Raw genomic sequence first — 22,756 nt, 5'->3', positions numbered from 1 at the left:
TGCCTGCAGCCCGGACCCCAAGAGCCTATAGCTGTCTCTCCTTTCTCTCCCCTGAACTGCAGCTGGAGTACACGGCCCGCCTAGACTTCCTTTGGCGGGTGCAGGCCAAAGAGGAGATCAATGAGATGAAGGAGCTGAGGGAGCACAATGAGAACATGCTCCGGAACATCCTACCCAGCCACGTGGCCCGCCACTTCCTGGAGAAGGACCGAGACAATGAGGTGAGCCCAGGGTCACCTGGCTGGGTGGCAGTGGGGAGGTACTCGATTTTCCTTGTTTCTAGGCTTTGATTTCAGTGCGCAGAACTAGGGATGCCAAGCTCTGAATTCCACTGCCCTCGTGCGGGCACACGAGAGGGAGACGCACCTCCCACTAACCACTATATATTTATTTATAAAACTCCAACAATTCCACTTCTGGGTATATACCCAAAAGACTTGAAAACTGGGTCACAAAGAGGTATTGGTACACCCATGTTCATAGGAGCATTATTCACAATAGCCAAAAGGTAGAAGCACCCAATTGCCCACTGACAGATGAGTGGGTTAACAAAATGTGGCCTGTCCAGACAATGGAATGTTTCTCAGCCTTAAAAAAGAAGGAAATTCTGGCACATGGTACAACATGGATGCACCTTGAGGATCTAAGTGAATTGAACCAAGCCAGTTGCAAAGAGACAAATTCTGTACAATTCCATTCATGTGAGGCACCTACAGAAGCCAAATTCACAGAGAGAGAAAGTAGAGTGATGGTCGCCAGGGGCAGAGGGCTAGTGTTTGATTGTGTGGAATTTCAGTTTTGCAAGACGAAAGAGTTCTAGAGACGGATGGTGGTGACGGTTGCACAACAATGGGAATGCACTTAACACCAGTGCACCGTATACTTAAAAATGGCTAAGATGGTAAATAATCATAAATGTATACATGTATGTATATATATGTGTACATACATACATGTATGTGTACATATCTGTGTGTATCTTCTTAGCACATTGCCTAGCATGTAGTAGGTACTCAAAAAATGCTCTTTTATTTAAAGTTGTTTTTCTTATTTTATTAAGCCCGAAGAGCCACCCAGTGAAGTCAGTCCAGCTTCATTCTCTGATCTATGCTTAGCAGTAAGCATCTCAGAGAAACCCAAGTTGCCTGGCATTGATTACGTCTCGGGCATTGTCCTGGGTCCTGCTGTCAGAACGCACAGCCCTGTACCTCAGAAACCATAGTGAGATGTGGGAAGCGGTAGAGGGTCCTGATCAGGAAAGGAAGCTAACACTTCTGACCTGATTATTATATGAATGCACACACACACACACACAATCTAGGTATATAACTGTGGCTGTGAATATACTGTACTAGTAATCCTGCTACAATAGTATTTTCGGCCATGTTAAAAATAAATTCAACGAGACTTAACCAAGGTTCAGTAACGTAGCCAAAGTCACAAAGTTATTACCTGGAGGCTTGAATCAAGCAGCCCCTGAGCACAGGGAAGCCTGAATGAAGGCTCCAGGAGCAGGAAGGCAGAGGCCGAGCCATGCCCCTCACTCAGCTGTTGGTGTTGCCTGGGTATTGGACTGAATGTTGTTAGAAAAAGTGTCCCCATTGCCCCTAGTCTGTAGTACTTGGTAGCCCCACTGTATCTGAGGACTACGATGGACAGCTGGTGGGCTGATGAGGCCATGGTGGGTCTGTGGGCTCCACATGCCAGGTAAGAGTTGAGCCATAGACGGAGGCACCGTGGAAATCAGCCAAGGATGTGCTGAGACTCTCCAGACTCGATATTGATAAGCCAGTGGGAACCCTTGGAAACTATCAGCCAATCGTCTCTCTCTCTCTCCGTGGCAGTGGAACCCCCATCCTGAGAAAGGAGGAGGCACCGCCCTTTCAGCAAATGTCCCCTCTGGGCCAAGGCCTTTATATGCACTCACTTCTTTAATTCTTTCAGTAGTCCAGAAGGGCTGGTATTTTATCCCATTTCACAAATAAGAAAGAGAATCTAGGAGGAAATAAATCAACTCCTGCATAGCATAGGAGGTAATGAGATCAGAGAAAGCTTCCAAGAGGAGTCCTCAACTGTGCTTGCTGTGATGAATCCTCAGGAAAATACTACTAGGTGCCTGCTGTGTTCCAGACACCAAGCAACCAGGGTGAGGAGGAGCATTTCCAGCAGCGGGAACAGGTATGCCGAAGTCCGAGGGCCAGAGGACGCTTGGTGTGAGCTAGTGGCACAGTGTGAGGAAGCTGTGGGTGCGGGGACACAGCTGCAGAGGTGGGCGGGGGCCCGGCAGGAAGAGCCCACCGTGTCCTGCCAAGGGACTAGCACCGAGGTGGCGATGTGAGTAAGCCTGGAAGGGCTACCAAGTTGTGTACAGCCAGATCGAGGCCCAAAGACCGGCCAAGTGCTAGGTGTCATCCTTTGGCCGTGGAAGGGCAGCTTCATCTGAGCCAAGCAAAGCAAACCTTTCAGGGATCTGAGTCACAACAAATGCTCAGCAAGTACTCGCAGGGCCCAGACTGTGCAAAGAGCATTCATTCTAGCCCTACGCCAGGCCGAGGGGCACCCCTACGCACTACACCCACAAGGACTCGCCTGTCACACAGTTTATGCTCCAACAGAACAGAGAGATGCCAGCCAGGAGCAGAACCAGGTGTCCGGTGCTCAGTAGGCCTGCACAGCTCAGGAGATGGCCACATCTGAGCTGCGGCTGAACGAATGGGAAGGACCAGGTCATGCCGAGAGGGCAGGGAGGAGGCGGGCCACACAGGGACGAGAGGGCAGCATGCAGAGGCCCCGGGGCAGGGTGGGCTCTGCGAGCTCCCAGGGCAGAAGGGAAACCAGCGTGGAGGATTATGCTCATTTCCCAACTGTCACAGTAACGGTCACCAACCACATGGCTTAAGCAGAGAAATGTGTTCTGGAGGCCTGATGTCTGAAGCGAAGCTGTGGCATGGCCCTGCTCCCTCTGGAGGCTCTCGGGCAGAGTCCTTCCTGGCCTCTTCCAGCTTCTGGTGGCCCAGGTGGCCGTTGCCGTGTGGCCACATCACTCTCCTCTCCACCTTGACTGCATGGCCTTCTCCCTTCTTGTAAGGCCTGAACCTCTCCTGCCCTGTAAGGACACCCACCATCAGATTCTGACCCCTGGTAATCTGGTATGACCTCAACTTAGCCACATCTGCACAGACCCCATTTCCCAATGAGGGCACATTCTGATGCTCCAGGCAGACGTGAATTTGTGGGGATGACATGATGTAGCCCACTCCCAGGATACAGGCCGAGCAGCTGGTGGTGTGGAGGGAACGTGGGCCAGGGCCTGGCAGGCGGGCCCACGGGCTGTGTGTGGGCTGTGGGAGGACGTGGGGCGCCCTCTCAAGGGCAGTGGGGAACTTCGCGAGGTTGTAAGTATAACGTAGTCTGACTGGTGGCCAGCTGAGATGGAGAGAAGGGACCCAAGACTGCACGCCAGTTAGGAGGGCCTAGGACAGCCCGGACCACAGGAAAGGCCCTGGCCAGGAAGCCTAGACTGGTGGCAGTGGAGATGGAGAGAACCAGTGACTTCCAGGTTGCGTCAGAGCCGGAAGCCACAGGACTTGACAATGGAGAGGGTGTGGGGGGTGAGAATGGACATCAAACCACTGGCCCACCTCTGCCCACCTAGAAGGAAGCAAGTGAGAAGGAACTGAAGGGAGCCTTCGGATGACTGGAGGCTTATCAGGTGAGCGGATCGTCACTGAGTGTCTTCAGGGGTCAACCCAGGCCACGGGCAGCCTCAGGGCACATCACTGGGCTCTGCAGTAAAGAACCTTGCGACGATGGAGCCACTGGGCAGCTTGTGTACTCCACCAGGGCGGAGACCACGTCGGCCTTGGTCCCCACTGATCCTCAGGGCCTGGTGCACCTGCCACCATGGCCACATTCCTTAAAAGCTTGTGAATGAATCAGAGTGGCAAGTTTTCTCGCCAGAGCATCAGGTAGGGACAGGGGGCCCAGCCAAGGATGCCACATAAGCAGTCTGGGCCATTGGGGAGGCTATGCAGAGATACCCTTCCAGTTTTGACTTTCACACTGAGCTAAACAGGAGATGAAACTCCCTGAGAAGAGAGGTCAACAGTGGCTGAGACAGACCTGCCGGGAGGCAGTGGGCCGGAAGGGGAGCCAGCAGGCCGCTTGGTTGGCCGATGCCTTTAGGCATGAAATAGAGTCCCCAGCCTACCCATCTATGGCCGCCACTTATGTTACCTGCTGGCGTCACCAGGACGTTCGGGTTTGTGACCCTTGCTTTACGGTAGAACTGGTAGAGACCAGAGGTCCACGCCCCACCCAAGCCACCACAGAAACTGGAGGAAGAGCAGCCAGGGGACAAGTCGGCAGCTACTGAATAATCAGCTCTGAATGTCCTCAGGCCTTTAAGGGTCTCTGGGGGGCAGATGGACTTCTCTGGAACTTGGTTCAGGCCTGGTTTTCTCAAGGCTCCCTAAGGTCAGGGCTTTTGTTGCAAGGCATCTTGACGAAGCCAAAGAAAGCAGAGAGAATACTGATGGTCATCAACCGTAGCCACCAGCAGGAGCGGATGAAGCCCTGGAGCCCTCAGAGGAAAACCCTAAGAGCAGTGAGAGGACAGCTGCCTGTCAATCAAGATGCCAGGACAGGGAGGCGTCTGGGAGCACTGGGAAGGAGCAAGAGCCCACCGGCTTCGTCCTGAAAGGAAGGAAACCGACCAGAGCTGCCGGGCTTCCCGCTCCCCAGCTGGCATCCCAGCCGAGCCCCCACAGAACTAAATGAGTAGCAGGTTCGGTCTCAGTCACATGGATAAGACATTTTCAGTAAAAAGTCTTGTCTTGCTTACTTGAGGTCTTACAAGTGTTCAAACAGTTAACACTTGATGAGGCTTAAACACACACAGTGTTTACATTGCCTGGAGAATTTTCACATGATGAACTACCACTTGCTGAACACCTACTGTGTGCCACATATTGAGACAGAAAATCGATGAAAATGGCCTTTCATTAAAATGGTCTTAAGAGGAGACTTCTGTCCCCAGACATTATTGATGAGGAAACAGAGGCTCAGAGAGGTCCCCTGACATGCCTCACTTTAAGCAAAGATGTGACTCCAATCCAGTCCCTCGGATTTCTTCCATCACTGCCACACTACGCCCTTACCACACTGCTCCTGTGCTCCCCTGGGGAGCATGTGTGTGTGTGTGTGTGTGTGTGTGTGTGTGTGTGTGTGTGTGTGGTGTGTGTATGTATGTAGGAGAGATACAAAGAGCAGTGCAACAAATGAAGGGGTACCATTCGGGGGCAGGACCCCAACTTCATGCTCTGCTCCTGTGAGAGGTGTTTGTGGCTTCTCTCCTAGCTGCAAATTAAACTATGATACAAACCCTTGAAGATTCTCCCGGGAGGCATCTGAGCATTTGGGTCCCAGCTTTCCTGAGGCCACAGCAGTGCTCATGCATGTGAACAATAGGAGGGAAGAACGGCTATCCCCATTTTTCAGGTGCAGAAACCAGCTCAGAGAAGTAAAGGAACTGCCCGAGGTCACAAAGCTAGTGAGCAGTGAGCTTGAATTCAAACCCTGGTATGTGTAACTTCAAAGCCAGATGTGTTTTCTCTGCCCCACCTTGCTGGGAACCACGAGTGGGAAGGGAGCAGTGACACGTGGTGACCCAGACCTTCCAAATACAAGGGGGTGACAGAGCCTCATGCCTGGGGACATCCTCATCTGATCAATGAGGAAATCATCCAACCTCCCCTCACTACTTCTGTCCTGCGAGCAAGTGAGGGACCTCTCTGGACCTCATCTTCCTCATCTACAAAGTAATGATACTGACCAATCTGATTGTTACATTTACATGAGTTATTATGCATAAAGTGCTTGGCACATTTTTAGAGAACACCAATTGTTACTGTTGTTATTTTTAATAAGTGGGAGCCATCATTAGTTTTTCTATTCCATGCCAATCAGAGGCCCATATCCCAGCCATACCCTCACACATTCATTTAGCAAGTCTTTACGGAGGGTCAGCCATGGGCCAGGTATTGTTCTAGATCCTGGGTTTCAAACAGTGAACAAAGAAAACAAAGTCCTTGTTGATACAAAGCATGTATTTTCATGGGAAGAAAGACATTAAAACAAATAAATAAGTGACATAGTGCCTGGTAGTGGTAAGTTCTATGAGGGCAGAAGCTGAATAATGGAATAGAGCACATGAGAGAGGTGGCATTTACACCACAGGGGCTTGGAGGGTCTTTCCAAGGAAGTGGCACTGAGGACCCTAATCAGGCTGACAGACATTGTTTCTCCCCTTCAGAGAGGGGGCTTCACTTAGAGACACAGGACTTGGAATCAGACGCCTGGGCAGGTGAAGTGTGGACTGTAGTTCCTGGGCAAAGAGGAGACCCAAGCCTTCCTGTTGGAATCGGGGGAGGGCGGCGTGCATCTGCTCAAAGTCCTCTGTAAAGCCCATACTTGTACATCCAACCAGACGAGGGTGACAGTAAGACAACCATAGCTTTCCTAGATTCTTCAGTCCCTTCCCAGTTTACAATTTTCATCTTTGAACCCAAAATTACAAGAAACAGATGGCATACTAAAGCGGTTGGTTGGCACCCGTTGAGTGACAGGGCTATCTGAAGGGACAGGCAGGTGGCTGGACCCCTTCTGTGTGTGCCTCCCGACCCTCACCCCCTTCTCCCTCATTTCCTTATCTGGTTAATGGGGAATAATAACGACCTTGCCGAGTTGATGTGAAAATTGAATTGGGTACAAACACAGGTGCCCCGTGCAACTTGGCACAAGGCGAGTTCATTACAGAAAGGCCATGTGACGCTCAAGAGCCCGGAGCCCTTGGTTCAGTTCCTCGTGGCCACTGTCACCAGCGGACAGCACCAGGCAGAGAGGCAGAGGGAGTCTCTTCCCAGCCCATTCCCACCCCTGCAGCCTCCACCAGGATGCGGCAGAGTCAACATCTGAACTCAGGCTCCATCTCTTCAAGGTCAGGCGCTGTGCCCCCCCTGCCATGCGTTCAGGTGGACTTACCAGAACCAGCTTCCAGTTCCAGCAACATTTATTCCTCGGCCTCATCCTGCTTGTCGCTGTTATTGTAGGGCTGGCTGCGGCTACGGTCACTGCCATGACTACTATTAGTAGCAGCAGCTCGAGAGTCAGGCTGCCTAGGTGTGAACCCCAGCTCTGTGTCTGACAACTGTGGAGCCTCAATTTCCCCACAGGTAGAATCAGCTCTTAACTGCATCGGGCTCGTGGGGTCATTGCGCACAGTCAGTGAGATGATGTATGAGCCACTTCTGTGCCATGGCCGTCACATAGCACCCAGGAGATGTGCTGATATCGGTACCATGATTTTTATTATTTAAGCAACCAGAACATTCTAATTGTTGGCAAAGGCTGAGAACTAAAACTAAGAAGAGTGTCAGGGGGCCAGGATTCTTGAGAAGACTCAGGCCAGCGAACGATGGTCAGGACACCCCTGGTGACCAGCCATTTCCTATCACCGGCATTTGTATCAGCGGCACAAACCCAAGTGAGGGTGTGTGGGCAGTGGTGTCATTATGGAGTGGGTTTCAGCCAGCTGTGGTAGGACTTTCTCTTTTTTATTCTAAGCAGAAAGTAGAAATATAGGTTGTTATGGGCTGAATTGTGTCCTCCACAATTCATATGTTGACATCCTAACCCCCAGTATGTCAGAATGTGACTGTATTTGGAGACAGGAGCTTTAAAGTGGTAATTAAGTTAAAATGAGGCCCTGAGGGTGGGCACTAACCAGTATGGCTGGTGTCCTGGCAAGAAGAGATTAGGACACACACACAGAAGAATGTGTGATGACACTGAAGACACAGGGAGAAGACCACGAACCAGCCACGGAGAGCAGCCTCAGAAGAAATCAGCCCTGCCGACACCTTGGTCTTGGACTTCCAGACCCCAGAACTGTGAGCAAATTCATCTCTGTTGCTTAAGCCGCCCAGTCTGTGGCACTTTGCTGGGCAACCTGAGCATACTAATTCTGCAGGTAATTAAGTGAACAGATTTTTTCTCTCCAAATCACAGCCACTTGGAGGATGTGGTTCTGCAGGTTTGCTTATGCAGTTTCTCCGACCCATAAGGCAGTGAGTCGGGCTCCTCCTGCGGTGTCACTCCACCGTCCACGGCCACGGTGAACAGCCATGTGCCATTGCTGTACTTCTTGGCCGCAACCTGCCCTCCCCTGACCCACGGCCCAGGCAGTCACCAGCTGCCTGTGCCCTTTTGGATGAAGACTAGAGAAGGCGTCCATTCAGATTCAGCCACACTTGAAGCTCAAGGCCATGACTGATGATGAATCAGGGACACTATCTTTCTCAGGCTGAAGGTATGAAAGGCAGAGGAGGCGGGCTCAGCGTGCGGAGCAGGAGGGCCCCAGAGGCGCCAGACCCTTCTGCTTTTGACTATGTGATCCCAAGCAAGACTTAACTCCTCTTTGTCTCATTTTCCTCATCTGTGCTAACTTCACAGGACTATCGCAAGGATTAAATCATTGACTTCATATGAAAGCACTTTATAAGCTTTAATGTTTCCTACAAAGGCTATAGGGGATTCATTAACTCAGCATTTTCCTTGTACCAGACCCTGCATAGGCCATACATTATGTTGCAGGCATGCAAAAAATAATAATTGAATGCTTGAATGCACCATGATGAATGGGCATGGGGTCTTTGCCCTTGTGGACTCCCCGGGTAAAGGAAGAGATGGATATTAAAAGGAATGATGCAGGCAGCATGGGTTACAGCTAGGGTTGCTTGGGGTCCTGCCACTGTGAATCTGGGGAAAATGGGAAACATGGAACCTAACGTTTAGTGAAGGCAGGAGACAAGAATCAGCCTAGTTAAGAAGGCTAACTGCAGGGAAGGAAGCATGTGGTCCTTGTCATGGGACAGACAGTGAGAATGAAAGCATTGAAGTATAAAACAGAAGAGTATGTGTGTCCTCATTTGGCTTCTTCTAGAAGCATACCTAGAGACAAGGATTTGAGCACAAGTAATTTACTTGGAGGTGGTCCCAGGAAACCTGGGTAGGCGGGAGGGTGATAAGGCAGGCAGAGAAGGGAAAGGAAATGAGTCATTATCAGACCTGTTACCTCTGCGGCCGCTGGAGTTTATTCCTACTGGGAATTCAAGGAAATGGTGTAGCAAACATACCTCAAAGTTATCTGGCCCAAGGGGTGGAGGAGCTGAGGGCTATGTCCCAGTTCCCATCAGCAATTAGTTCATTGGGGCTCCTGAGGGGGCATTAGTTTCCTGGAGCCTTCTGCCTTCTGCTCCCAATGGCAGAGTGCCCTCTAGTGGCCGGAGAAAAATTCCACGCAAAGAAAGGTGAGGCTGACAGCTGGGCCTTGGGAGTCTTTCCCTAGGACACCTACAGCATCCACTACAGTGTGGGCACAGAAGTACAAATGCTTCAGTGTGTCTAAAACACAAGGTCCAACACAGAGGATTGCAGGCAATGAGGCAGGCCGAAGAGACAGGTGGGGTGTAGGGCATGAATATATGAATATATGTCTTGCTCCTGTGTCTGAGTTTTATCCTGAGGGCAATGGTGGGTCATTGGAGGGTTTTAAGAATGGGAAAGGCATGGTCAATATAGTATCTTTAAAATGTCACTCTGGCTTCCATGTTTGAATGGGACAAGAATGGAGTTCAGGGAAGCCTGTGGGAGGCTGTCACGTTAGTGGACAAGGAGGAAAACAGGGAGGGCCCAATAAACAGCAATGGTAGGAGGGTTAGAAAAAAATATTTAGGAGACAGAGAGAAACTTAGCAAGACTTGGAAATTTGTCAAATCTGGACATGATGGGGAAGAAGGAAGCAAAGATGACCCTGAGTGTCTCTAACTTGGGTGACTTGGCAACACTGGTGCCACCAAGCATTGGTGCCACCAAGAGTCAGAGAATGAAGGAGCGGGAGCAGATGTAGGTGGAGAGAAAGTGCATTCAGGTGCGGTATTTATGATCTGAGGGGTGTGAGGGAGATACAGTATGAGACATGGAGGCTCAAACCCAAAAAGAAGAACCAGCTTGGACATAGGCGTTGAGAGATTGGAACACATGGACGCTGCTGAAAGGCTGAGTGAGTGAGATGCCAGGGCAATATGTAAACCATGCAGTAGGTTGAGGATAGAACCATAGCAATCACCAACATATAAGGTGGAACATAAGCCAAAAAAGGCATCCTTGAAGGGCCCCGGCATAAGGAAACTAGCTCGTGAAGCATCAGAACTCAAGAGACTCATGGTTCTTGGAAGCGATAACTACACCGATCTGCAGAGGTGTCCAGGAACATGAGAACTGATGTTGGTGTAGGAGTTTTCCACAGTGGCTGGCCAGCTGGCCGTCCTGGAGTCATTTCATCCCAGCCTGACATGTGAATGAATTTGAGAGAGTGGGAACCTACAGTGGAGAAAACTAGTTTGAGAAGTTTGGATGAAGATGAAGAGAAACTGGCTGGTAGCCACAAGTATGTTATCCAGGGCCCATTGTACTTTTCCTTCTAGGAAACACTTTGAGGTGAGGAGTAGGAGAAGAGAGAGAAATAAGACAGAAAAGATCACTGTGGGAAGAAGCTACTGAGGAAATTGGAAGGGAGTCAAGAGATCGGGTAGATGTGTTGACCTTCAGCAGAAGGAAAAGTGTATTGTCTGGAGCTGAGTAAAAGAGATGACAATTCATACGACTGTAGACATGTGTGTGAGTATTGGGACAGAGGTCAGTGACTTGCCAACAGCCTGTTTTCCCAATGAAGTAAGAGACAGGGTCATATACCAAGAGGAATCGAGTGGAGAGTGAAGGTCAGGAGTGGAGAAGGTTTGGACTCCGATCAATGACAGCAGAAGCAGCGGCTGACCAAGGAGAGGATGGCAGTTGTAACTCTGGGCCCGCTGAGGCTGCAGACCAGGACTTGCAATGGTCCCAATCCACGTAGTGACGGTGCCATGGTTACAGAGTTGCCCGGATGGTGTCAGGCAGAGACCCTGTCCTCTGTCCTCTCTGCGTGTCCCTGCGCACAGGGAGTGTCCCTGCAGAACCTCACCTCTGATGACTGTCTTTGGCTCCCCCTGTATGTCTCTCTTTCCAGGAACTGTATTCCCAATCCTATGACGCTGTTGGGGTGATGTTTGCCTCCATCCCCGGGTTTGCAGACTTTTACTCTCAGACTGAAATGAACAACCAAGGAGTGGAATGCCTGCGCCTGCTGAATGAGATCATTGCTGACTTTGATGAGGTAAACAGAAGCCCCAGAAACTGACAGTCACAGATGGGCATTATGTTGTTCTTTGGAGCAATAACCACCTTTTTCACTTAACAGAATTCCAGGCTGCATTATAAATGCAGACGTGTGTTCTCTAACTTAATTATCACAATTATCACATGAGATAAATGCTATTGTTTCTTCATTTGGGGGATCAAGAACTTAAGCCTCAGAGAGGTGAGGTCATTTAACCCAATAGCAAACAGCTACCACATGGCAAAGCCAGGGCTTGCTTGGATTCCACAGCTCTCAGGCACTGGCACTGCAGGGACTGGGCACTGATGGAGGCATTTCTCCATCTGCTCAAAGTGCCACAGAAAGCCATCAGTTATTATTAGCACTGGGACCCAAAACATGAAATAAACATACTCCAGATAGTACTTCCTTTAGGCTCCATGAGTCTAAAGAACACATACATGGGGGGAAATACTAATGCTTTGCTGTATTTACATCAGTGGACTTGGCAGGAGTGGGCCTTCTCCCCACCCTCAACTTGCAGTAGAACCCAGCATCTATCCATTTACCTGAGCTGGAGAGCAGAAGAAGCAGTTAATTGAGAAAATGCTAGGGAAGAAGCCACACAGTGCTGGGGGCTCAGCTAAGGCTAGCCTCCTCCTTCTGGTCTCCCACAGAGCTCAGGGACATAAGTGGTACCCCAGAGTTGTTTCAACGTGACACAAGGGGGCCAGGCTTCTGTGTGCCGTGCTGGTGAGCCATTGGCTGTGGGCCTCCCCCATGGGGGGGTATGACCTCCCAGGCATTTCTGGCTAGGAGGCTCCCATTGGCTCAGGGCTCTTCTCTGAGAACAGTCCAGCAGTGTGCTGTCAACAGCCAATTTTGCGGCATGGCCCCAAAAGGAGATGTGGGTGGGCCACCAACAGCATAGCTGTACCACCTTGAACATGCCATCGCCCTGAGCCCCCACATTGCGCCTGGCCGCTGAGTCCTGTGGGCCTCTTCTTACTGGCTCCCAGGCTGCCCCTTCTCACCAGTGCTGCTGCGTTTGTTTCACTTCTGGTCACAGTATTTCTCACCTGGATGACAACAACCATCTCCTAACTGCCCTCCCTCCTGCATTTCACCATCAGCAACCACCAAAAGCAGCAGTATTTTGTCACATCCCTTTAAAATCTAAAAATCCATCAATGGCTCCACTTTGTGAACTCCTCGAGGTCACCTGAGGCTTTGCATTTAAAGTGTCCCTGCACCCTGTCCAGCCTTAGCTCCAGCTGCACGCCACCTGGCCCGTCATCTCGCCGCTTACAAGCTGTCAGGCCCACCAGCTATGCCGCACCCTGCTCTCCCCAAAGAAGTGCTCACTAGCATGTTTTAAATTGTAATAAATAAATTTATGCTAAATTCACATCTCAGGGCCTCAACTGTACACGCCCCGGAGGCTTCCAAAACCAGACAGCACCCCTAGAGGTAGAGTTGGGTGTTTGCAGAGGAAAGTTGGAGAGGCTGAGAGCCAGGCCGGCAGCTTAGACCAGGACGAGGAGATGGGGAGAAGGAGGCAGAAAGGGGAGGAAGTAGAAGAGGATGAGGGAAGAGAAAATAGCAGGGGAAGCCCTCCCCCAGCTCGGCAGCTCTAAGCAATGCAGCTTCCCCCCGGGTCCCTGGGTCTCCCGGACAAGCCTTTTCTTTGTATCGGGAGAGCCTTCCAGACTCTGCCCTGGCTTATCCCCAGCCAGGCGCCCAGGTGCTGCTTTAGTAGCGACGCTCTCTTCCTGCCCGCATCATGGCACAGGACCCAAGGAGCACGGGAAGTCCGTTCTCGGCTCAGAGGAAGACTGCCCACTGCGCAGAGCACAGGCCGCAGTGCTGGGTCTGCAGCAGCCGTGCCGGGGCCTCACCCCACCACCTCCTCCTCGGGGAAGGCCGATGGGTCCTCCACATCTTGGGACTCCAAGTGGACCAGCGATTTAATAAAGGGGCTAATGAGGAACCGCATTATGCCCCCAGGCGCCTTTAGCTATATAGTGGATGAATCTGCTGCATGGAGGTTAAATGAAATAATGAAGCCTCTCGCTGCCTCCTAATGGACTTCTGAGGAGGCAGCTCTGAAACTGGCCCTCAGCCAAGTAGCTCCAAGAGCAGAGAGGAGGAAAGAGATCCCCCTCCCGCAGGAAGCTGGGGCAGTGCCCTTGTAGGGAGGCAGAGGGAGGGAGGTGGGCCACCGGAGGCATGGCGAGATCTCTGAGCTAAGGAAACCCAAGCTGCTTAGCGTGTGTGACAGCAAGTATCAACCATGACCCCAGGCTGAGGACGTGGACGTGGGGGCTGCTCCAGCCACTCTCTGCCGGGGGTGTGGTTTGCAGAATCTCAGCCAGGGCAGAACAGGGGCTTCACTTAAACCCAAAAAATAAAACTCGTGAAAAAAGGCTGCCTCAGCTGTGGATCAAGCAGCACACACACACACACACACACACACACACACACACACACACACGCGCGCGCGCGCGCGCGCACGCGTGCACATGCACACACACACCAGAGTGAATCACAGCAGCACCTGTATTTTCCATGGTTCCCAGAAGAGTTTCTCTCTAGCTGGAATTTTTTTCAAGTTTTCTTAGCTCCTTATTAATTTTGAGAGGAGGCCTGTAGCAAGAAGTGGATAGAAAGTGCACCCCATCCTCTTGGTCTGACCCATCTGTCTGCCCCCCGACCCCTATGGCCTAGTGCCTGAGGATGTTACAATCTTAGAGAGGCAAGGAGTTGGAGAGCAAGAAGTTGCCTCTGAATACCCGCCAACCCAGGAAAACAAGAGGTGAGCGTCTGTACTGGAAGCCAAGGAGGCTGAGTTTCGAACCTACCTCCTCCATTCGGGGCTGGCTTCACGGATGCAGGACGTGTGCAGAGACGGAGGCAGAATCTAGACACCTTTTAGAGTGGGGCCAGATGGCAGATTAGATGTGAGTGATAAGGTTGTTATCCACAACAGCTGGAGAAGTGGAGACCCCATGCATCATGACAGCCAGTGAGTAGAGAGGGCCAAGGGCATAGCTTTGGAGATGCCTGTTGGACCTGTAATGGGGATGTCATTTAGTGACTGTGCCGCCAAGTCTGAAGGTCAGGGGAGGTCACATACATGTGAGTGTCTCCAGCAAAGACATTGTGTCAAAGCCTTGAGACAACGTGAGATGGCGAGGCAGTGAGTTCAGGGGGCCAAGAGGTCCAGGCCTGAGCCCTGGGGCCACCCACATTGTGAGAGAAGATGAGAAAGGAGGAGCAAAGGGGACTCATGGTGCCAGTGAAGTAGAAGTAAAACTGCTGGTGGACAGGTGTCCCGGGCAGCTGGGTCCGATGCTGCCGAGGGCCTGCGCCAGGCGAGGCCCAAGGCCTGGCCAGTGGACGGGCCATGGGGACTCACTGGTGGCCTAGACGAGAGCAGTCTCAGTGGGGTGGCGAGCCACTCTGCAGTGGGTTTAGGAAAGGTCAGGGAAGAGGAAATTGGAGGCAGTAAGCAGAGACAATGCTTGGAGAAGTCACAACAAAAGGAAGCAGACGAGTGCAGAGAAGAGTGGTGTGTGCAGGACGTGTTTCAGATGAGAAAACAGCAGCAGGCCTCTTAATTCTGTGGACCTGCCGCGCACCCTCCCCAGCCTCCGAGCCTCAGGCATAGTGTCTGCTCTGTCACGCTCCTCCTGGCCCTTCCCCCACCCCAGCCTCCGGACACACACGCACACTCATTCACCCGCCACGGGGAAACCCCTCCTCACCCTTGAGAAATGAAATCGGGAATCACTGATGCAGGGGAGTCTCCCCAGATCCTCCAGATTTTATCCCAACGGGCCACTCTCCTCATTCCTATGCCCTGTATGTGTCCGTCATAAATTTTTACTGAAATTGAAGTAGGGTGTGTTTTGCATGATTATTTATTTAGCATCTGATGCCACTGCCTGGATGGCTAGCTCTGTGATGGCTGGGCCCGCGTATCAGAAACAGTACAAGCTCAGTGAATAGTTGCTGCAGAAATTTACTACAGCGGCCACAACAGATTACCACCAAGTTAGTGGCTTGGAACAGCAAAAATTTATCGTCTTGCAGTTTGGAGGTCAGAAGCCCAAACTGGGTCTCACAAGACTAAGTCAAGGTGTCAACAGGGCTGTGTTCCTTCTGGGGCTCCCAGTGAAAGTCCATTTCTTTGCCTTTTCCAGCTTCTAAAGGCTACCTGCAGTCCTCGGCTTGTGGCCCCTTCCTCTGCCTTTAAAACCAGCAATCACATTGCTTTCTGCCATCACATCTCCTCTAAGTCTCTGCCTTCTTTCACTTACAAGGGCCCTTGTAATTATGTCAAGCCTACCCAGATAATTTCCCCAACTCAAGGACATCTGTAGAGTCCTTTTTTGCTGTGGTTCCAGGACTAGGACCTGGGCACCTTCTGGGAAGAAGAAGGGACGGCCTTAGAGCTCTATAACCACAGTTGCTAAATAAGAGACCGGTGTTTCTCTTCCTTGGCATTAAAGTCCACCCTCCAGTAAGGATGGAGCAAACGTCAAGGATTCTTCCACTCAACCCTTTGTTCCTCCCTACTATATGCGAGGCTCTCTCTAGGTGCTGAGTAGGAAACATGACAGGCAAAAATGCCTGCCACCAGGAATTTTACATTCCAGTGGGACGGATGAAAACAGATTAGCAAAATCAGGAATAAATGCTCCAGAGAGAAGATAAAACAGGGAAGGAAGATAATACGCGAATGTGGAGATGAGATCTCTATTCAGGTTTGAATGGCGTGTCAGCAGCACCCCACACAGATGATATTTGAGGGGCAAGGAAAGGTAGGTCATTGCAACACCATAACCAGGTATACACACATGGTGGCGTAGACCAGGGTGCTGGTAGGGGAGGGCTAAGATTCCAAATACATGTTGAAGGTAAAGCCAAAAAGATTTGTTGATGGACTGGGGAACATTTATGATTTCTTCTTTAAACTAATGTAACAGATTTGTTTATTTCAAAAATTCGTAGAAACAGATCTGCCCCTTAAAGAATATCTGGTCACACCATCCGGGTGCCTGGTGCTTAGCAGGTGCTCAGTTAATAGATATTGGCTGCCAGATGCCTGATTCTCAGAGGAAAGTAGTTTGCTGAAAGATGCTAAGCCCGTCAGAGGTAGATCCTCTGTGTGAACCAGGGGCCTGTTTTGGGGAGCCCCAGCCCCACACCATTGCCTGGATCTGTTTTAGCTGCTCAGCGAAGACCGGTTTCAAGACATTGAAAAGATTAAGACCATCGGCAGCACGTACATGGCGGTGTCAGGCCTGTCACCTGAAAAACAGGTAAAGGAGCTCTGCAGACGCAGCCACAACCTACGGCTGGGGCCACTGAAGGCAGTGGGGCTCGGGGACTGAGGGAGAAAGTCTGACAAACTGGATTTCTAGTTGTGTAATACACATTTGCTCCCGATGCCAGCAGGGTCTACTGGGTGAAACCATGCCTCTTTACGATTGAGAAACTTCTGGGCCTGTCCTAAACCACACTATTCACTTGATGAGCAAAATCAGGCTGAAAAAAGACCTTGGTTATGATATGGTTGTGGACATTACTCGACCCCTGATAACTGGCCTGTGTTCGTAGCCTCACTTTTGTCTTCCCCTCCAAAAGCAGCGTGTGGTCATCGGGAGAGCTCCTGCTCTTCTGCGTGTCGGCTGCGTGCCACAAGCTCGTGTTAAGTGGGAGCACTACATCTGCTTTTCAGGGTTAGTGGCCAAATCACCTGAGGTAGCACCCTGCTCCCCTCCAAAGCCTTGCCCTGAGCAGACCCTCCATTAATGTTGCATGGACACGAACCACGTTACAGGGAGAGGGAATCCTCTTTCCTTCTTTACATCCTTCCTTTGCTCGCTTTCCAACTAAAAACCTAAAAATATTGCAAAAGCAACTATCTGGGAAGAACCCCCTGCTAGTGACTGGGTGCACGTGCATGGCACTCTGTGGCTGGCGTCCACTAAGCACAGCCCGTGTGCCCAGTCTGGCCCACCATCTGTTTGTGGAAATCAGAGTCCATTGGAACACAGCCACACCCATTCCTTTATACTTTGCATATGGCTCCTTTCCAGTTAAAATGGCAATGCTGAGTAGTCATGACAAGCAGATGCCCCACAAAGCCTAAAATATTTGCTGTGTGGCCCTTTCCTGAAACCATTTGTCAGCCTCTGCCCCACAGGGGTACAAAGTCATTCTTTCACAGACAGGATCTCATTCAAGCCTGTAGGAGGCAGGGCGGGTGTGTTTATTCCCATTGTAGAGATGAGGGCAGCGAGGCTCGGAGAAGCACAGAAGCTACTCCACGTCTTCCTCAGGAGTTCCGTGAGCAACTTTGTGGAGCACCCCTTAAAAAGACACTCTGGGTACTTCAAAGGAAATAGACATGAACACTAGACTGGAAAAGGGACCCCCCCACACACACTCAGATGCACGCATGCACGCATGCATGCACGCACACCCCCTAGTGAGCATAGCTGGGAATTGGTGATGTATCGGCCTGATTAGACAGGCATGGATGTGAAGAAAGGAATATGTGAGCCACATTTGTCAGACTCGTTTAAGCAAATCTCCTGCTCTCCCACTTTCCTGGGACACTGGTGACACGCGGGTGGGGTTAGGCCGCTGGGCAGGCTCCTGCTGTGGAAATGTCCGTGTTTGCCACATGGCATGACTTCTTCTCGCCTTCGCCCCAGGAATGTGAGGACAAGTGGGAACATCTGTGCGCCCTGGCCGACTTCTCTCTCGCCCTGACTGAAAGCATACAGGAGATCAACAAGCATTCCTTCAACAATTTCGAACTCCGGATCGGTGAGTGGCTGGGGAAGGCGTGGCGAGTGGGGCACCACCCAGCTGGCCGGCCTTGCCCCTCAGATACTCCTGGGCATCCAGCCCGGCCAGCTCTTTCCTACCAAATGCAGCAGGCGTGGTGTGACCTTCACGTGGACAGGGACAGGGTCAGCTCGGGCTGGTCTGGGCTTCCTCTCACTCACAGGGCTGGAAGCCAGGGAAGGCTGCTGGCCATGTGCAGCAATACAAGCCAATGCCAGGCCATAGCTGCCGTCCTCCAGCTTTTTGTCCAGCACCACCCGCACGCAAGGCCAGGCTCAGAGAGGTGGCTGACGAGTCAGTCATCTCGCTACAGATCGAGGCTGGCGGTCCCGGTTCTGGATAATGCCTTCAGGCAGAAGAAGCAGGCTTCCACTGCCGGGGTTGTCAGACACTGTGCTGAGCAGGGATAGGCAGAGAGCCTTCTAGCTCTTCGCTTGGCCACGCTGCTCACCCTTGCTGTGAGCTCAGGGACACCCTTGTGCAACACACCGATCATAGCATATGGGTCATAATCCCCTGTCATTAGGATCTCTGCCGAGCCTCGGGGCCTCCGAGTGCACAGTCTGAAAGCCCCTGTTCTAGTCCATATTCTCACGGTACAGATGGTAAACTCAGGCCCAGAGAAGGGGAGTGATCACTTAGGGTCACACAGCCAGCGTCCCTCTGGCAGAAGCTCCAGGATTTCCTGACTGAGGCCAGTGACATTCTGGTCCCAGGGTGAAGTCTAAAACAGGTTTTGCTGAGGCAGTCTTCACGTTTTAGATATCCTCTCACTGGTACACCATTTTACTTCATTTGGTTCTTTTAGCAGCTTTCAAGAAAAAAGGGCAAGAAATACTAATATCTGACTTGCCAGATCTAAGGAACGCTATGTGCCTTTGTTGATTGGAATAAAATAAGTTATATTGTATGTTTTTGATCTATGGAGGGGAATTTCAACATCCTCCATGGACTCTACACATCGTTTCTGAAATCATTGACTACACCATTGAATGAAGAATAAAAAGTAGAACTTTTAACACTGATAGAGGTGGAGTCTACATAAATTCAGGAGATGCCAGTGGGGCCAGAGCATCGGTGGGGTGATATATTATACAGCTAGCATGGTTCAGAGGTCAGAAAATTATTTTCCCAGCTGGACTGGGCATCTCAGTTTGTTTTGGGTCTGCTGCAACCAGTCCTATGATGTTTAGCAAGTCATGTAAGGGATCCAAGCATCAGTTTCCTCAAGTGTAAAGTAGGCATTATATTACCAGCCCCCTGCCTGCCTTGTGTATGAGCATCAGGTGGAATAATGCTATGAGTGCTCCACAAAATTCCAGAAAGATACTCGTCACTGTGATTCCTGTGCATTCTGCAGTGTGTGTTTGTCTGAGTTCACAGCTCTATCGTACACGTACATGTGTGCTTACGGGCCTTGCTCTCCCCTCTGCCCTCACCCACGTATCTGCATGGCTCAAGCCATCACTTTCTTCAGTTCTCTGCCCTGAAAGGCCTTTCCTAACCCCTGCACTCCCAAAATGTCCCCCTCCCATATTTCCCTACCCCTTTAACCTGATTGGTTTTCCTTTATAGCCTTTATCATCTGCTGTTATGATATCACACTTTTAGTGTTTTTTTCCTGCCTCTCCCCAGTAGAAAGTAAGTTCCCCAAGGGCCAGGGTTATGTCTCTCCTTTCCTACCATTTCTCCAGCTCCTCTAATGATGCTAGTACACAGCAGGTGCCTACTCGATGTCTGCAGAATGAATAAGAATTCTAGCCTATTAGGAGGAGACCTACATGCCCACTAACATGTTTGGTAACATGCTATTATTCCTAGAAAAGAAATCTATGCCTCATAAAGGAGGAGGCATGCAAACTGTCTTAAAAAGCATTTGCCCAGGAAGCTAAGGGATGGGGAGGGGATCATAGTTCAAGTCAGAAAGAGGGAACAGAGGCACAAAGGTGGGAATGGACTGGGGTTGTGGGGAGCCCAGCAAATCCGTATGGATACAGTGCAAAGGTAAGGGAGAGGGTGGTGGCAAACGAGGCTGGCGAATGAGGCAAGAGGCAGGTCTCAGTGCCCTTGACTGTGACTCTGAGGGGCAGAGGCTTTATCCGACAGGTAGAAGCAGCTGGCAGGCATTGCAGTGGCCTATGCCCTGATCAGATGTCATCAGAAAAAGCCACCCACCCGGAAGCAGTGGAGGGTCTGCAGAGGACAGGGGAACAGGGAGGCCAGCAGGAGGTCCTGTTGCCGCGGACCAGGGAAACGGTGCTCAAGACCTGGAGTACGACAGAGAGGGAAGGTCTGCGTGAGCCCCGGAGGCCGTACCTGCAGGGCTCCTGGCCCAGAGCTCTGTCTGTCCTATGGGCTGAGAAATGTCCCCACATCCATGTTGGAATTAGAGCCGTTTTCTCTGGAGCACTCACCGCTTGTCAGGTGCTAATCCCATAGCTTTACTCGTATTACCTCGTTTCATCCTGTTTTATTATTTCTACTTTAGGGATTGAAAAGTGAGGTCCTTGGAGGTTTAGGTAACCAACCCAGGTCACACATCTCACAGGTGACTGAGGATACGCCTGTGGTTTATCTGCAGAGACCGCACCCTTCACGATCACTGCCCCAGGCCGGGGTGCAGCCGCCTCTGTGATGTGCGCCCTCTCTCATCTCTTGTTCCTCTGGTTCCCCCGCAGGCATCAGCCACGGCTCGGTGGTAGCTGGTGTCATCGGCGCTAAGAAACCACAGTATGACATTTGGGGCAAAACCGTGAACCTGGCAAGTCGAATGGACAGCACAGGGGTCAGCGGCCGGATCCAGGTCCCCGAGGAGACCTATCTCATCCTGAAGGACCAGGGCTTTGCCTTTGACTACCGAGGCGAGATCTACGTGAAGGGCATCAGTGAACAGGAAGGAAAAATCAAAACGTACTTTCTCCTGGGAAGAGTCCAGCCGAACCCATTCATCCTGCCCCCCAGAAGACTGCCCGGGCAGTACTCCTTGGCTGCCGTCGTCCTGGGCCTTGTTCAGTCCCTCAGCAGGCAGAGGCAGAAGCGGCTGCTCAACGAGGACAGCAGCACGGGGATCATCAAGGGCCACTACGGCCGCCGGACTTTGCTGACACCCAGCGGGCCGGAGCCGGGGGCCCAGGCCGAGGGACCCGACAAGTCCGATTTGCCATAAAAGCATTTCCTTTGGGTTTCTTTTTTTTGTATTTCTTTTATATATAAAATAAATATACTAATAAAAAGGTTTAATTTTTTTTAGAACAAGGCTAGTTTCGTTGGTTGTTGGAAGCACTAGATCAAAGACATGACTTGAATTTCCCTTCAATCACAAACATTTAGTGATCATCTCCTGTGCACAAGGTTCATGGGAAAGCAAAGATGAATAAGACCCAGCCCCTGACCTTGAGAGGCTCACAAACGAGTCTGAAAGAGGGACGCGGAAACAGAGACTCAGTACAATGGAATAATCAGTGACTGCCATTTGTTGGGTGCTTATCACATGCCAGGCCAGGTACAAACTCTTTAGATAATGCCCCGTGCAATCCTCATGACACCTGTGCACTCACTCTGCCACCGAGTTGAGCACCTACAATGTGCCTGTTTTCCTGGGCTCCCGAGAAATCCTGGTGGAAATCTTGCTCTCACAGAGCTAACATTCAGATGACAGTAGAGATATCATTCCTATAAACCAATCCATAAATAATCTAGTTTCAGATGGGGGAGATGCAATAAAGAAAGTTGCGTAGGACAATTGGTACAAAGAACTGGAGGTCAGGGATGTGATGTAACTGGAGTCTACAAGGAAGGCTTCATTGAGGACATGATGCTGAAGATTAGCCCTAAATGAAGAGAAAGAAGCAATCTCAGGGAGGAGCGACCCACGCTGAAGGAACACCACGCGCAGCAGCCCTGAGGAGGGACGAAGCCCACAGGGTCTGTTGGAGGAGCAGTTAGGAAGTCCCTGGGTGGTTAAGCTTCTGCTGTAGGCAGGTCGTTTCCTGGGAAGACTGCGCCCTAAGCTCTTCTCCACCACAGAGATGAGGAAGCTCAGAAAATCAAAGGGTATTCCCAAGATCATGTAGTTAATTGTAGAGTTAGGACAAGACTATATTGCTCAATAGAAGCTGGCTGCTATAACAGATAACTCCCACCCTTGGTGGCTGAAACACAACACAAAATGTATCCTTCATTCACATCCTACTGGGTGTATGGCAGGGGGCCTTCAGTGCTATGATCTGGGGACTGAACCTCCTTCCACCTTGAACTTGGAGGCCTCTGCTCCATTCTGTTTATCCAGCCAGTTGCAGAGAAGAGAGGAAGGGGGTCCCCCAGAAGGTCATGGGAACCAGGCCTGGGAGCGGCATATGCGTTATTGCTCTCCCATCAACCAACACTCAGTCACTGGGGCCACCTCACTGCAAGGAAAGTTTGGGGACAGATTCTTCCTGGGCACACCACTAAGAGGAAAATGGAATTCACTGAGAAGTGCTGTCTCTTCCAAAGGTTGCACCTGTCTAAGCCCATGTCTGCAAACTTCTGGTACCTTCTGGGTTGGAGGAATGTACAAGGCTTAAGTAATGAAAGAAGTATGAGATCCTAATCACTCTCTAAATTCTGGACTTCTAACACTACTTAAAAGAAACTTAC

At 50.9% G+C, this 22,756-nt stretch overlaps 1 protein-coding gene across 3 annotated transcripts in view; it reads left to right on the top strand.

Moving 5' to 3' along the window:
* Window positions 1–21,315, top strand: part of ADCY8 (adenylate cyclase 8) — a 215,351-nt gene extending 194,036 nt beyond the window's left edge. For all 3 annotated transcript variants that reach the window (XM_017661201.3, XM_017661200.3, XM_017661198.3), the window contains 5 exons: window positions 63–221; window positions 11,126–11,272; window positions 16,489–16,581; window positions 17,983–18,097; window positions 20,797–21,315. In XM_017661201.3, the coding sequence (XP_017516690.1) occupies window positions 63–221; window positions 11,126–11,272; window positions 16,489–16,581; window positions 17,983–18,097; window positions 20,797–21,284 (1,002 nt within the window). In that variant the 3' untranslated portion in view covers window positions 21,285–21,315. The remainder of the gene's footprint in view (window positions 1–62; window positions 222–11,125; window positions 11,273–16,488; window positions 16,582–17,982; window positions 18,098–20,796) is intronic.
* Window positions 21,316–22,756: the final 1,441 nt, after the last annotated feature.

The sequence above is a fragment of the Manis javanica genome, chromosome 2, assembly GCF_040802235.1.
Source record: "Manis javanica isolate MJ-LG chromosome 2, MJ_LKY, whole genome shotgun sequence".
In the NCBI taxonomy this organism is placed as follows: domain Eukaryota; kingdom Metazoa; phylum Chordata; class Mammalia; order Pholidota; family Manidae; genus Manis; species Manis javanica.
This window is presented reverse-complemented; position numbering and strand designations above follow the sequence as displayed.